General features: G+C 44.3%; 2 protein-coding genes across 4 annotated transcripts; one reads left to right on the forward strand and one right to left on the reverse strand.

Annotated features, from left to right (window-relative positions):
- The first annotated feature begins 86 nt into the window (after positions 1 to 86).
- On the forward strand, positions 87 to 10,607 carry CLXN (calaxin). Of its 3 annotated transcripts, none has more exons than XM_056338558.1 (7): positions 105 to 266; positions 524 to 679; positions 2,839 to 2,943; positions 4,541 to 4,692; positions 6,839 to 6,943; positions 8,765 to 8,834; positions 9,941 to 10,212. In XM_056338558.1, exons 1-6 carry the CDS (start codon positions 209 to 211, stop codon positions 8,813 to 8,815), a joined length of 627 nt encoding a protein of 208 aa, XP_056194533.1. In that variant the 5' UTR covers positions 105 to 208; the 3' UTR covers positions 8,816 to 8,834; positions 9,941 to 10,212. The 3 variants fall into 3 exon arrangements, with proteins under 3 accessions (XP_056194534.1, XP_056194533.1, XP_056194532.1); XM_056338557.1 differs by lacking the exon at positions 9,941 to 10,212 and adding an exon at positions 10,471 to 10,607 and having other exon boundaries at positions 106 to 266; XM_056338559.1 differs by lacking the exon at positions 9,941 to 10,212 and having other exon boundaries at positions 87 to 266; positions 8,765 to 8,962.
- On the reverse strand, positions 9,009 to 13,878 carry RBM48 (RNA binding motif protein 48). Its single transcript, XM_056338551.1, has 5 exons — positions 13,671 to 13,878; positions 12,038 to 12,228; positions 11,762 to 11,907; positions 10,297 to 10,832; positions 9,009 to 9,281 (listed from the first exon to the last, which is right to left on the reverse strand). The coding sequence occupies exons 1-5, from the start codon at positions 13,782 to 13,784 to the stop codon at positions 9,195 to 9,197; spliced, it is 1,074 nt and encodes a 357-aa protein (XP_056194526.1). The 5' UTR covers positions 13,785 to 13,878; the 3' UTR covers positions 9,009 to 9,194.
- Positions 13,879 to 14,034: the final 156 nt, after the last annotated feature.

The raw sequence follows: 14,034 nt of genomic DNA on the forward strand, positions 1-14,034 counted from the left end.
TTCCGGAAACATCGATTGAGGTTTGAAGTTCGGTTATTTTATTTTCTACACCCGCTGGTTGCTGTGTGTGAGGAAGGTGTCTGCCTGTTTATGCGTGACGCCCCGCAGCCGCCAAGCGGCGCGGCCCCCGGGCCCGCTGTGCCCCGCCCGGCCGCGTTGCCGGGGAGCGGCGGGGCCGGGGAGCGGCGGGGAGAGCCCGCCCGCCGCCATGAGCAGGAAGCGGCTGCAGCAGCTGGTGGAGGCGCTGGGCCGGTCCGCCCGGCACTGTGAGTGCGCGGCCGGCGGGGCGGGGGGCTGTGGGGGTCGAGTGCCGCCGCCGCCTGAGGGGCGGGCGCCGCTGCCGGCCGCCTCCCGTTGTCCCGGCGCCGGGCCCTGCTCGCCCGCCGCCGCCCCCGGGGAACGGCGGGTGGGGGTGGGGGGCGGAGGGGTGGGGGTCGATGGCTGACCCTCGAGGTGCCCGGGCCCGGCGGCTTCCCCGCGCCAACTGACGTTACAAAATGTGCCCGTTTGTTCCGGCCGGCAGTTAATAAAGGCGAGGTGGAGTGTCTGGTCCGGCTGTTCGACGCGCTGGTGGCCGGGCCCGGCGCCCGCCCCGCCGCCGTTGGCTTTGACCGCAGCACGTTCAGGGACACCCTGCACGGCGCCTTCGGCTTGACGGACGACATGATCTTGGACAGAGGTGAGACCGGGGGCGGAAAAGGGTGTGCGATCTGACGTGCGGAATTAAGTTCCGTACCTCAGGATAAGTTATAAAGCAGGTATGTTTATTGCGGCACCGGGTGCAAAGGGGGTCGCTCCTCCAAACTTGCACACTTGGTTGTACTCACAATGCACATTTATACAGCGAAGTTGGTTAGTTCTGCCCGAAGTCTACACCTACTAATTATTGCTTTCTCTCTTCAATTTAAAGGTACAGTTCGTTAAAAATTTACTGCGCATGCTCCCCGAGCGGGGTGTTCACTCTCTTCGGGGGGGGGGGGGGGGGGGGGGGCTATTTGAGGAAGGGGTCGTGATCTCCCACTACCACAGTTACTTTATCCTGGTGTCCTTGAGCCTTGTCACTTCAGTGGGTTTTCTTTTAGCAATTAGCACGTCCTGTCAGAAGGCTACTGGTTTTCACCCTTGCAGAGTGATTTAAAGAATCCATCCTTTAGGTCAACAACAGAGGTCTTGGGACGTTTCCCAGCTTTAGATAAAACTTAAGTATATCATTCTTTAGATAAGCGGTACGCCGTTCATCATTCAGGAGCTCACCGACATCGGTACCAGCTGTCCCTTTGGAAGCGCTGAGCGGCCGGCCCCAGACCTTCTCTCGCAGCCGGTGGGGCTCCTGCCTGCCTCTTGGTGCTTCTGTTACCTGTGCAGCTCCTGCCTGCAGAGTTTTAGGGGTTTCACTGTGTTTTCTCACATCACTACGTTGTTGACTTGACGAACAAGCCTGGACAAACCCGTGCCGGCTCGCCCTTGCCAGGACAGCAGAGGAAGAGCTGTGCCCAGGAGCTGCTGAGTAAGGGAGGGCTTCCCCCCTCCCCCCTTCTTCGTGCGGAATTATTTTCCCTTGGTTCAGCGTGGCTCACGCTGTCGTACGAGGGAGACCGGCCGTAGGGGGCAGTTGTAGTGCTGCGACTGTCTCTGTCGCAGTTACTGCGCTGTCGCGACGGAAGAGGGCAGCACGGTGTCTCTGTCTCCTCCGGCGGCCGCGGCGGGACTGCGGGCACCGCGCGAGGGGCAGCGGGGTCTGTGGGGCCGGGGGTCCCGGGCCGGCGTTCGGCTGGGGCGGGGGGGCTGCTGCAACGGAGGCGCTGCGGACAGCGCTGAAGGAGCCGGGAGGCGGCGGGCGGAGGTTGGAGCGTGAGGCAGACACCCCCCTTGAGGATGCGGCCGGGCCGCCAGGGCAGCTGCCCTGGAGCCGCACGGGTGGTCCCTGAGGCACAGCCGCGCAGGGGGTGCGAGCCTGCCGTGCTTCCCAGCTCGGGCTGCTGAGAGCCACCCCTTGGTTCGGCGTGGCCCTCTTCGCCAGCAGGAGGGGTATTTAAATGCCGTAACGTAAGAAACCTGTTGTCGTTTTGCACGAGTCAGGTGTGTCTTGGAAGGCACCTTACATGAACACGTCATTAAAAATTACTTTAATGCTTACATGCAAGGGAGCCGATTTCAGTTCGCAAAAGCAAACCTATTGTTTTCCAGTTCCAAAATGCTTGGCTCTGTGTGTAGAGGCATGTTTGTCGCCAACTTACTAATTAACATTCAAACATATGAATTCTTACAGATGTTAGTTGATGCTTTGAAAAACGTCTTTGATTTGTGCTACCGTATTATAGGCTGTATGAATAGTGAAGCTGCACGATTGGAAGTTGCTTATTTCAGGGAAGGGAGAAGAAAAAGATTTTGGTACATGAAAGACCGGAGAGAGTTATTTTTCTTTGTATATTTGAAATATTTATGTATCGTTTCTCAGATTACATTCTCCAAGATTTTCTGCAACAAAACCTAGTAACTAAAATCTTTTTCTGTATTGAAATATGTCTTAGCGTAAGGGATATTGGTTTATTTGTTTACATCTGCATGGCAGTGCACTTCCTGTAGCTAAGTCAGGAAAGCAGCAGATCAAACAAAATATCTTATCCCGCAGGATTCTGGAGTGGAAGATCAGTAAACTAAGGGGCAAAATCTATTGTTACATTCTAGAAAGATTCAAGAAGGGTAATCATACCTTGGGTGAAAGCAGAGGAACATCTTCAGAAAAAATACTTATATTTTCGTTGAATTTAAGAAAATATGCCTTTGTTTGTGTTTCCCTATTCTATAAATTTAAAAATTATCTAATATGCTTCCCAGTGTTCCGCACTTTTGATAGAGACAACGATAGCTGCATCAGTGTGGTGGAATGGGTGGAAGGCTTATCAGTATTTCTTCGGGGGACATTGGAAGAGAGGATTAAATGTAAGATTTAGCTGTACACTTATATTTAGTAGTAGTCACTGAATTCACGCCTACTAAGTTACGCACTGCTTTTATTTCTTATTTCTTTTTTCTTATTATTTATTTCTTGTCATTTATTAGTTGCTCTTATAAAGTATTTGGTAATTGAAGAGTTTTCTTCTGTGTAGTTTGGTGAAACTGACTTCACAAATGGCTTCTCCAAGGCAGGTTTTCTGTGTAAACTGCTGTTGTCATAGCTGCCACCTTATTTTGTTGCTTACAAAAACTAGCATTTGAACTGAAGCTTGTTCTACAGTATACAGTTTTGACAGAATGTATGTTTTTGTATTCACAAACAGAATTAGAAAGAAGTAAATGTAGCTCAGGCTACATTTGCATTTGGTTATTTTGGCCAAATAACACAGTCTGAAGCCAACCAAGCCTTGCCAGCATTCATTTACTGGCACAATGGGGGCACAGCAGCAGTTGCATTAATTCCAGCAGTTCTTCAGCTTGGAAGCATAGATGGAAAAACTGAGTCTGTAAGATGGTCATGAGAACCTCCACAGTAGTGATGGAGAAAGATGGGGGAATAAAAATAGCAGGAACTCTAGAGTTTTAAGGAATTACACAAAAAAATAAAGTAGGGCACGTGGGGGGGAAATTGTTACAGACAAAGGAGAATGACAACATGATGTTTCCATAGTTCCCCCACTGTAGCATCAGCCATGCCTAATGCAATATATAAATTCATCTGCAAAGTGGCCTGGGATGTCACAGCACTAGGATGTGTGCCCAGGATGTAATTCAGTGTGTCAATACAACTACAAGCAGTAAAATACACAGCCCTACTGTAAACACTATAGAATATACTAGAGCTTAGTGATACACAATGTTGTCTGTCGTAATTGTATGCCAGTAGTTTTTCACTGTAGACATCGCCTTTGTCAGAAGAAAAACAAACAAAAAAACCCCAAATAACTCTTGAGTTCCAAAATTGAAGAGTTTTGTTTGTTTGTTTAAAAGTTTTGTGAAGGATGGTAAAGTCTATTATGATCGTACATTTCTGATTCCAGGAAGGTAGAAATAATTAGACGGGGAATTAGGCAGATACTCATACTTAAAATGCTCCATTACAGGGATTTTCTCTTTCCATTAATGGATACCTCAGTTGTCTTTTCCATCCTAGTACAGCTCAGTCTTCCTTTTTCTTTTCTTTTCTAACCCAGCTTCTGAAATATCAATGATGTTTTATAACTGCAGTGTCCTGATACAGACAGCTGGTCCCTGCTGTGGTGAATTGGGCTTCTAAACCAGAACCTTGGTTCTAAATCGACAATTTTAGAGAAGATCTGCAAGTTATTATAGTTTCTGAGAACTGAAGATTATTTATTTGAGCAGAAACAGATTTTTAACTATGAAGGGTAAATAGGCAATAATTGGCTAGTATGTGTATCAAAATGTGATACATATATATTTAAGATATATATATATATGATGTGGCTCAGTAGATAAGCTGTACAACATAAAATGCACATTTTCTGTCTAGATCTGTCAACAGTTTTAATGTGTACAGTACAGTTTGTATGACCTTGAAATCAATTTATCTTTTAAAAAGACTGTTTTGAGGTTTACGACCTGAATGGTGATGGATACATTTCAAGAGAGGAAATGTTTCAAATGCTGAAAAACAGCCTTCTCAAACAACCATCAGAAGAAGATCCTGATGAGGGAATTAAGGATTTGATAGACATAGTACTGAAGAAAATGGCAAGTACTTACTCCTTGTGATAATTGAGTGTCTTTCAAAAAGTCACTAACTGAACCTTAGAACATTCCCATGAGATAACAAAATACGGTGTCTGATCTCCAGTGGGATTCTGAGCTATGGAAGGAGTTAGGTACTCAAGGTAAATAAGTCTCTTGAGGAAAGCCAGAAATATAATTCAGATCTAATGAGTCCCAGTCCAGTATCTTCAACTGAAACTTAATGTATTATGTGAATGTATTATAAACTTTATATATAAACTAGCATGTCTATGTGTGCATGTGCATGCCCAGTCAAAACAAATGCCCAGTCAAAAGTGGAATATTCAAATGCGTAAGCTGCATTTATTCCAGTGTTAGGCATCTGCAGTGGCTTTATTATTAAGTATGTTTGTGTTTTATCAACTGGTTGTGAAATTTATTAATCCGATTTATGTATTTTATTAGAATAGTAACCTCAAGGTTATTAAGGTAAAGTTTGTCTTACTGTGATTAATCTAGGATATTCAGATCAGCGTTTCAACATTTCCATCAAATCAAGAAATATAACCTCCCCTCTTATAGTTCAAAAGATCTCACTTCAAACCAGGTCTTGAATCCCAACTCCTTTTGTCTAACCCATCTTTCCTATTTTTCAAACCCACTCCTTTTGCACACCCTCAGCTGACAGTCTGTCTTGCTGAGTTACTGAGAACTCTGAGTTTAGTCTCGTGCAGAAAGCAAGCTATTTGTTTGTCTTTGGAGCACCTACACACACAGCTTTCCTACAGGCTGCATCCAAAATGAATATCCTTATGTTCTGGGCAGCTGACAAGTGGGCTATGCTAGTCCAGGCACAAGCACTATGCTCTAGACATAATAAATCTTCAAATTTGTAAGAACATACTGTAAACTAACCATGTACATAATCCCATTTCAGCTTTCCCACAAGAACTTAATAAAGCTTTGATATGTTTGAATAATTCCCAGATCTGATTTGGCTGCTGGGCAGTTGTCAGAGTAGGATAGTGCTACCTGTATCAGATAACTAAACAACTATTAGGTATCCAAAAATGCATTTATGGAGTCCATCGCTCAAGAGAAAATTACTCTTTGAGCAATTGCCTGTACGTACCATGGCATTGTGACTTAAGCGTAAGTCCAGTCCCGTGATACTATTTTCATACCTTGAAGTATTTGTAAGGAATATGCTCATGCCCTGCCCTCCCTTGTGCTGAAGAGTATAAAAGGTAGAGGGTACCCAGCCACTTCTGTTTCTCTTAGGCATCCGGTGGCGGGTTTTCCTGCTCAGGAAATCTCCATCTGCGTAGCTCCTTGCCTCTGCTTTTCTGGCTGTTGGAACCTGTGCTCCCTGCATGTTCACCAGCTATGACGGTTCATTCCTTGGCTTGATCTTCAGAAATGTTGATTTGGCCCTGTGCCCTGAACACTAGTCATATCTACCTGTCAATCTTCATTTTAAAGCCTTTCTTTTATCTGGTTTAACAAAGTACTTATGCTCACCATAGCGCTTGTTGGTGGTTTAGGCTACCATGTCAGTAGAAACAGGAGCTTTTCAAATTGCAGAAATACTAAAAATGCAAGGATTTTTTTTCCACCCCCAGAGGAATATTCTGCTGTGCTGAGATTCTGCAGCACGAAGGAAGTGGGCTGGCATCAGCACACTCCACCATACGCTTCTGGGTGCTGTATGTGAAAAAGACAGGGCAGGAGTGTGCCTACTATAGAACCCACTAGCGTAAAGTATTTCCAGCCTCGTGAATAGGATGTAGGTACACTCATGATGTAAATAACATATACAGAATATATCCTAACGCTTTCTCGTACTTTTAAGTCTCCTTTTAATTTATCTGAGTGCAACTGTGCTTGAGGTTTATCTGTGCAGTTTTCAGCTCAGCCTCTTCCCATGTTAAGGTTTTGCCTTCTCTGGAATTCTGTTAGGAAAGCCATACGAGATAGTTGAGCTTGCTCCACCTTTTATGCCTTAAGTAGAGGCAAATGATACGGACCTTGCCCGAGCAGAGGACTGATGGCCCAAAGAAAATGACTTTTGCATACAAACTAAAAATAGAATCCATGTCAGTAAAACGACCTGCTAAACAAAAATACAAGTAATCATCCTTTACTGAAGAGTTCCTTTGTTTTGTAGGACTATGATCATGATGGCAAGCTTTCTTTTATGGACTTTGAAAAAGCAGTCAGAGATGAGTATCTTCTCTTAGAAGCCTTTGGACCATGTTTGCCAGACATAAAGGTACATAACATTGAGTTTGAAAAAGTGCAATATTTTCTGTACTATTGGTAAGGAGATGTAAATATTATGGTGTTAATTGTCATTATGTGGGGCCTGCTGAAGTCAACTGATAGATGCCTCGCTTGGGAGATGCACATGTGTGAGTTCCTGTCTACCTTTCACAGCACTGGTGTTTCCTTATACAGTACCAGAGAATTTAGGAACGCACTTTTCATCTGTCCTGGCGCAGCAATATAATGAATGATCCTCAATAAGCATCTGATCAGACTAAGAAAATGAGAGTGTTCTCTTTAATTGTTTATCTGAAAGATCTCCAGGAATACAACTTTCATTTCTTCTTTCTTCAGTGCCACTGGCAACACTTGCCATCACCTCATTTATAGACTCTTTTTTGGGAGAGGCTGGTAACTTTCTGAAAAAAATACCTTGAGTAATTTTCATCTTAGTGTGGCACTGCTGTTTTTTAACCTAACTGGCCTGTATTTATTAGAAATAAATCTAATTCAATTCAGAATATTTGATGGTAATGTAGAACGTGCTTTTCCCCTCAGTGTCAAGTTCAACTGTGGAGAGCATTTGTGCTCTATATAAAGAATATTTTTTTCCTCATCCAGTAATCATTATTCTATTTGAATGGCGTGTCATTTTAAAATACCGATAGTTGTGCCTTCATAGAGGTGGAAAAACAAAATTCTGAAATACAGGCAGTGCTTCCCAGAAACAGAAAAGACTGTAAGACTGCGGAGAACACCACAAGTTTTTGTTTGCTGGAAACGTACGCTTTCTGCCAGCTCACCTGCCTGGCAGGCTGGAGGACAGGAAGGAAGAGCCTTGTAGAGTGATTGCAGGCTGTACTGTATCGTGTCAGCTGCAAAGCAGCTGTTTCCAAAATGCCAGACTTCTTGGCAGGCTGTCAAAAGACTTTGAAGGATTTTGGAAAACCCAGGTTAAGTACTCTGGTTTTTTACACCAGTGAAAAGGTTTTAAGAAGTTTCTGAGCAAAATTACATTCATAAATCAGTTTGCTGTCACCGTTGGTGATAAAGCAGGTACACAACTCGTGGCAAGAGGTGGGAAACTTGGCTTGTTTCTTGCTTACAGTATTCGGGCCCTCTGTTCTGTACCCTACCCAGCTTTTGCCTTTTTATGAGGTCTGTAGTTTCAGCTACCAGCTTTACAGGTAGAAAACCTGTAATGTACTAGATTTCCCAGTGGGGTTATGTTGGGGAAATTTAATTGTACCCCTTGACTCAAATTAAACACTTGTTTCTAGTTAAATATATTTTTTAAAAATGTAATGAACAATGTATTGGACTGAGTTCTAGCACCGTAAGTGGTCCTACAAGAGTCCACAAAGATATGCCATGAGCTGATCTGTTACATGGGCTTGGACCCAGCACCAATCCTGTTGAGTGTCAGCGTGGGGCACCATAGCCCAGTGATGGGCTCATCACCCCAGCACCAGTTCTGCTGCCAACAGCAGCCCTGGAGCGCTCCCACTCCAGGACTGTTACAACGCAGTGCTGTGGATAGTTATCTCATCATCAAGGGAAATGTCGCTCCTTTACTCATTCCTTCCTCACACGTTACCACTGCTGAACAGTTACAATGTGAATTTCCCCTTCAGTTGTAACTTCAAATATTCTGACTAGTCTCTCGGTGATGATGTCATTAATGCTATGGAATTTACCTTTTCAAAGCTAAAAAGCAAGAGGTACCCTAAATGTAAGGACTTTCACTGCTTACACGTTTCATTTCAGCACTTTTTCTGGCCAAATTTAAATCCTTTAGTAACTGAAAATATTTTGTTTTGTTTTACAGAGCAGTATGGCATTTGAACAGAAAACTTTCCGGGATGTTCGTAAACTCTAACTCCAAGTGGAATACTGTTGTAAGAGGTTTTTTCTTCACTGTTCTTCATGGTATAGTAAAAATAGGAGCAACTTAAAACTGTTACCAAGTTTCAATAGTCCTTTACCGTAAAAGCTACTGAATAAATAGTTTACTTCTATTACTCTACCTAAATACAGTTCTTCAATGAGTTATGTAATACATTACACATTCAAAGACAAGACTGCAACAATAATATATTATACTGTTTTTTTCATTCCAAGAAACAAATTGATACAATTTTCAACAGGGAATTCTCTGTAACGCAATATAAAATAGTTTTATTTTTTATATTAAAAAAATAAGTATTTTAATCTATAGCCTTTAAAAAAGGACTGTTGGAAGATGCTGCCAGCAGTACCTATATTCTTCTTCTCTGCTTTACAAGTGGTTTGGCTGAACTACTCTCTGGCTTTTCCACAGATGTCCTTGAAACAGAATCTGCCACCTAAATTGGGAGAAAAAATAATTTTTAGTAAACTGCAGCCACTTCTTTTTTTTATGCTGAAGTAAGGCCACGTCTCCAAAATCTGAGTATTGGGAGGGATGTATTACTGTAATCACACTTGTATGGAACTTTCCTGCAGAAAAAGGGGAAAAAGGTAACACCAAATGCAGCATTAAACACAAGGGACGTGAAACTTGGATGTGTTAGCAGAACCATTTTTGTATATTAACCACGGAAACTGATTTCAGATACTCAGTAATAAAGCATTGCGTATCTCCCTACCAGAGGTATTTAAAACACGTACCAAATCTTACTTTGAAAACTCGGGTATTTCAGGAAGAGATGAGAAAGCAAAAGTGTGTTCAGACACCTATTTTAGAAATGTATTTAATATAAGCAGTGACTGGAGATAAGCTCTTTCAAATCAATCAAGTTAGTCATAGTCAAGGGAGCTTTTTTGTACTATAATGTAAATGGAAAGTTACCAGGAGTGTTTGACCTGCTGATTGATTAATGTCCTCCATAAAAGGTTATAAAAAGCACTTCTACCATGCTTCTCGGCATAGAATTTGTAGTTCTGTACATCTTTTAATGCCGTAAGAAGTGTTGGAACAAAATTACATTGAACTCCGACTTTGTTATTTTTCACTCCCTTTCAGAAAACAGATACAAGTCATGTACTTGATACTGGAGTCAGCACAGCTACCTGCAAAGTTGCTGTGCCTCCCCATGTGGGGGGGTGCGGAAAAAGTGTCATTTACTAAAAATCATTCAGGACCATGCACTGACACTCATACTTGCTGAAGTGTTGTGTAAGAGGTATGGAGTAGAATTGCCTACAATGTTTTGCATTATGGAAGAGTTAAATAGTAAGAACATCAGCTTCATGGCAAATAAACTGCTAAAACTAAATAACTGTTGAAGTAAATTATCTTAGGGTCTCTATTTTTATGGATAATGAACATATAATATATGTGTTTGAAAATGAAAACATCAGAACTTTTGGAACCCATACCTCTTTCAGTTTATTTCGAATTAACGCAGCTGAAGTATTCAATGAATCATCATCCATATCCACTTTAGGTATTTCCGGTAGCTGTGGACCAATAATGACTTCAGTATTGTCCACGCTTGTTCCAATAAGGGGAAATTTGTTATCTTCTTCTCTCTTCCTCTTACGTTCTTGCAGGTGAGTTGTACGAGGCATAAACCTATCAACTCCATTATCAATTGGAACCATTCTTTGCTGCATTAAGGAAGCTGGTGGAGTGCATCCTCCTGGATGTACACTTGGAGTTAGGGATACGTTTTGACCAAAGTACCCAGAAGTTCCAGTGCAACTGTTACCATACTGGGGAAATGTCAACAGACCCTGATTAGGATTCCCAGATGGATACCCCATGTGGTGGGACACCCCGTGAGAATTTGTAAAGCAGGATGGATCCCAGTTACTGGCTGCACGTGATTCTGATGTACTCCACAGACAGTTGTGCTCGGAGCTCTTTGAGACTGTCTTCTTAGGCCCCTCTACTTTCTTTAACACAAAGCAGTCTTCAAAACAAAAAAAGTAGCTTCACTATTTCACATCATTATTAGTTCTAACATGTAACAAAAAACATTTAGTAAAATTACAGAAGCAATACCAGTGGTCCTTCATTCCCAGCCACCCTTCTGCACTTCTTTTCTCTTAAGCGGCACCTTTCAAACTAGTTTTCCAGCCTAGTCCCTCTGCTGGCTTGTGAGGAAAGCCTGAGCAGAAGTATTTCAACAGTTTTGAGAACACAAGGCAGATATATCTAATGCTGAAATTGGAACTGGAGGTAAAAGTCACAGATTTGCAAGGACCGGCTGTCTTGCAACATTGAAAAAACAGGCGTTCTGATGTGAAGTCAATGATTTTACTCACTTTAAAATATCCTCATGCAATGAATAATTATATGAAAGTACACAAGCACAGGAAAGGAGAAGCCTGTGTTCAGCAATCTGCTTATTTCTTAGCTTGCCCAGCCTTCAGTGCTGCCTGGGAATGCTGCAGTACAGTAGCCTTTATAAACCCAGCCCACTCCTAGCATTCCTCCTGTGCCAATATGTAGGCTGGAGAATTTTTTTGATGAAGGTTCTAGTATAGTCACCTTCCTCACAAAACTGCCCCTTTGGGCATGCCTGAATAAGCTGGAACAAGGGTGAAAAGATGATCTCAAATTTCCTGCCACTGCTTTAAATTTCTGATAACATTTTGCAAAGAAAACAAGAAGAGAAGGAAGTATTTCATTATTAAAGGGTCTTAACCAAAACAAAAAAGTTACTCTGAAGAAGGTACAGCCCTCTAAATACTGAAAGATGTCTCCATTCTGCTGCAAACAAAATGCATCTTTAAAACAGCTACCCAAAAAGCATTTTCTTTAATGGCCATTTTAACCAAAACCCTACTCACCCCTGAAGTGAGATGTTACGATTCTATAGGAAGTTTAATTACAAACCTCTTTGATTTGTTGCTTTTGCTATGTACTTTCTTCTATCCTGCAACTTCTCCCTAGTTTCTTGGACTGTTTCAAATTCTGGAGCGTAGCACACATGCAGCAAACTACCAAAGAAACTTCGTTCGTCCATTTTTTTCTTGGCCACCCTGAAGGGAATTAAATTGTATTGGCAAAACTGAGGATTTTACTTCAACTCTCTAGAATCTTAACAGATTGTAAATAAAGAAGGTGTAGAAGATTAAGACAGCAAGAGGCAGATACTGCCCTGTCCAATACCTTGCACATTGCAGTTTCTGGAATTTTATAAGATAAACTTCAGTGAATTGCTCTGCTGGATATTCATCTAGAGCATGGTACTCGTCAATGGCACCATATAATGCAAATTGTTCAACTAATTCCTTCATAACACCTAATGCTGGAACTCCTTGTATTAGTAAATAACGAGATTCCAAGTTGATAGTATAAACCTGGAAAAAAATAAAGAAGACACAAAACAAAATACAGTAATCTAAAATGCTCACATTCTTGTTTTACTGCAAAAGCAAGGAATTTCTCCGTGTTTTCTGTTGTTTCTCAAATCCTCTCAGGATGCTGAAAATCCCACTGTGCTCTATTTTGACTGCACTCTTGCAGGAACATTAAGTACATGGCTATCTGGGACCTCTTCATCACTGAGCAGGAACTAAACTCAAGCTTCTTACTCAAAGTAGAACACAAATTAGAGCCGATTCTTTCACACCAGGTTAGGGTACTGACATTTGTCGAGTAAAATCTCTCTCTGGCTAATGCCCTTGCAAGACTGACTAATAGCCAGCTAATATGAGGCAGTGCCATGATAAAGAAAAAAAAAACCACACTGAAAAACCTGTCTTGTTCAGAGACAGAGGTCACACAGGTAAAGCAGGGGGGAATCCACAAAAAAAAAAACACCAAAAGTACAACAATTCCAGATCACCTATGCGCAAAGCTAAGCTGTCTCCTTGCTCTGGTGCTCAAACAACATACATTTTTAATACAAGATACAAGAAAGACGACAAGAGAAACAAGGTCTTTCCCCTGCAGGTTAAAAACCAGCCACTTTTTTTCTGCTTTGTGTAATGACTGTCACATAACACAGACTCGTAAGCGAAGTTCTCTTGACAGCTCACGACATACACTGGGCAGCTAAGCTATTAAGATCAAAGGAAGTTAATTCTTTGTTAAAAAACCCCACGTTTAGACTGCATGAGTTACATGTATTTCTCAAAAACCAGAAAACGCAGGACAAAGAGAGAGCCACTGAGGAAACCAGCTCTCAAACTGCCATCACAAAAAACAGTCTCTGCAAATAGGTCGCACAAATTGTTTTTGTGACAGCGGCTTCCTCCTGCCTGCTCCTTCTCAAGCCAGCCCTAGAAGGCGCCGTTACAGCCCACCACTGCACGTCAACAGCACCGACCAAACCCAGATCCAGCGTTCGTGCTGCTGTAACGCGAGCCCCTGCCGCGCAGCAGGCACAGCAGCGCCCTGTGCCCCCAGCCCCGCGCTCCCGCCGCCCCCCGGCCAGCGGCGACAGGCGGCCCCGCCGCTCCCGGGCACGGCCCCGCACCGCCGGGCGGACACCCCGCCCGCTACGCGCGTTCCTGAGCGACCAACTCGCACAGCGCAGGGCGGGCGGTACCCGAGCCACCCGGCTCCGCTCCAGCCCTTCCCCCGGCGCCTGCTGCCAGCCGAGCCCTGCCCCGCCGCACCGAGAATAACAACCAAAACCACCCGGGACGGGGCCGAGCACTAATGGCGGCGCGCAGGCGGCGCCACAGCCGCAGCCGGGGGCAGGCGGGGAGCCGGGCTGGCGGTCTGCCCCGCGCCCCATGAGCCGCAGCCAACGCCCCCGGCCCCGCGCGGCCCCGCGCGGCCCCGCCGGCCCCACCTTCACGGCGCGCGGCCTCCGCCCCTCCCGGTATTTGGCGCGCGACTCGCAGACCCCGAGCTGTGCGTGGTGCTTGCAGGCATCACCCGGCCCGCCGCTGCCACCGGCCGCCATCTTCCCATCGCCCACCGCGCCCCGCGTCAGGCCGCTCTAGCTGCTCGCCGAGAGAACAGCCAATCGGGCAACGGGCAGAACTCCCGTTGGCTGCAACTGAGGCGGATATAGACGGGGTCGGTAAACCAGACAGAGCAGCCGAAACCCTCGATAGAGAAGCCAATCAGAGGCAGAGAACGGTATAATGCCGCGTCCGCATTGGCTGGCAGCGGGCCACGCCCCTGCTTCGGGCGTGGCAGGGGAGGGAAGG

The sequence above is a fragment of the Falco biarmicus genome, chromosome 4, assembly GCF_023638135.1.
Source record: "Falco biarmicus isolate bFalBia1 chromosome 4, bFalBia1.pri, whole genome shotgun sequence".
NCBI lineage: Eukaryota > Metazoa > Chordata > Aves > Falconiformes > Falconidae > Falco > Falco biarmicus.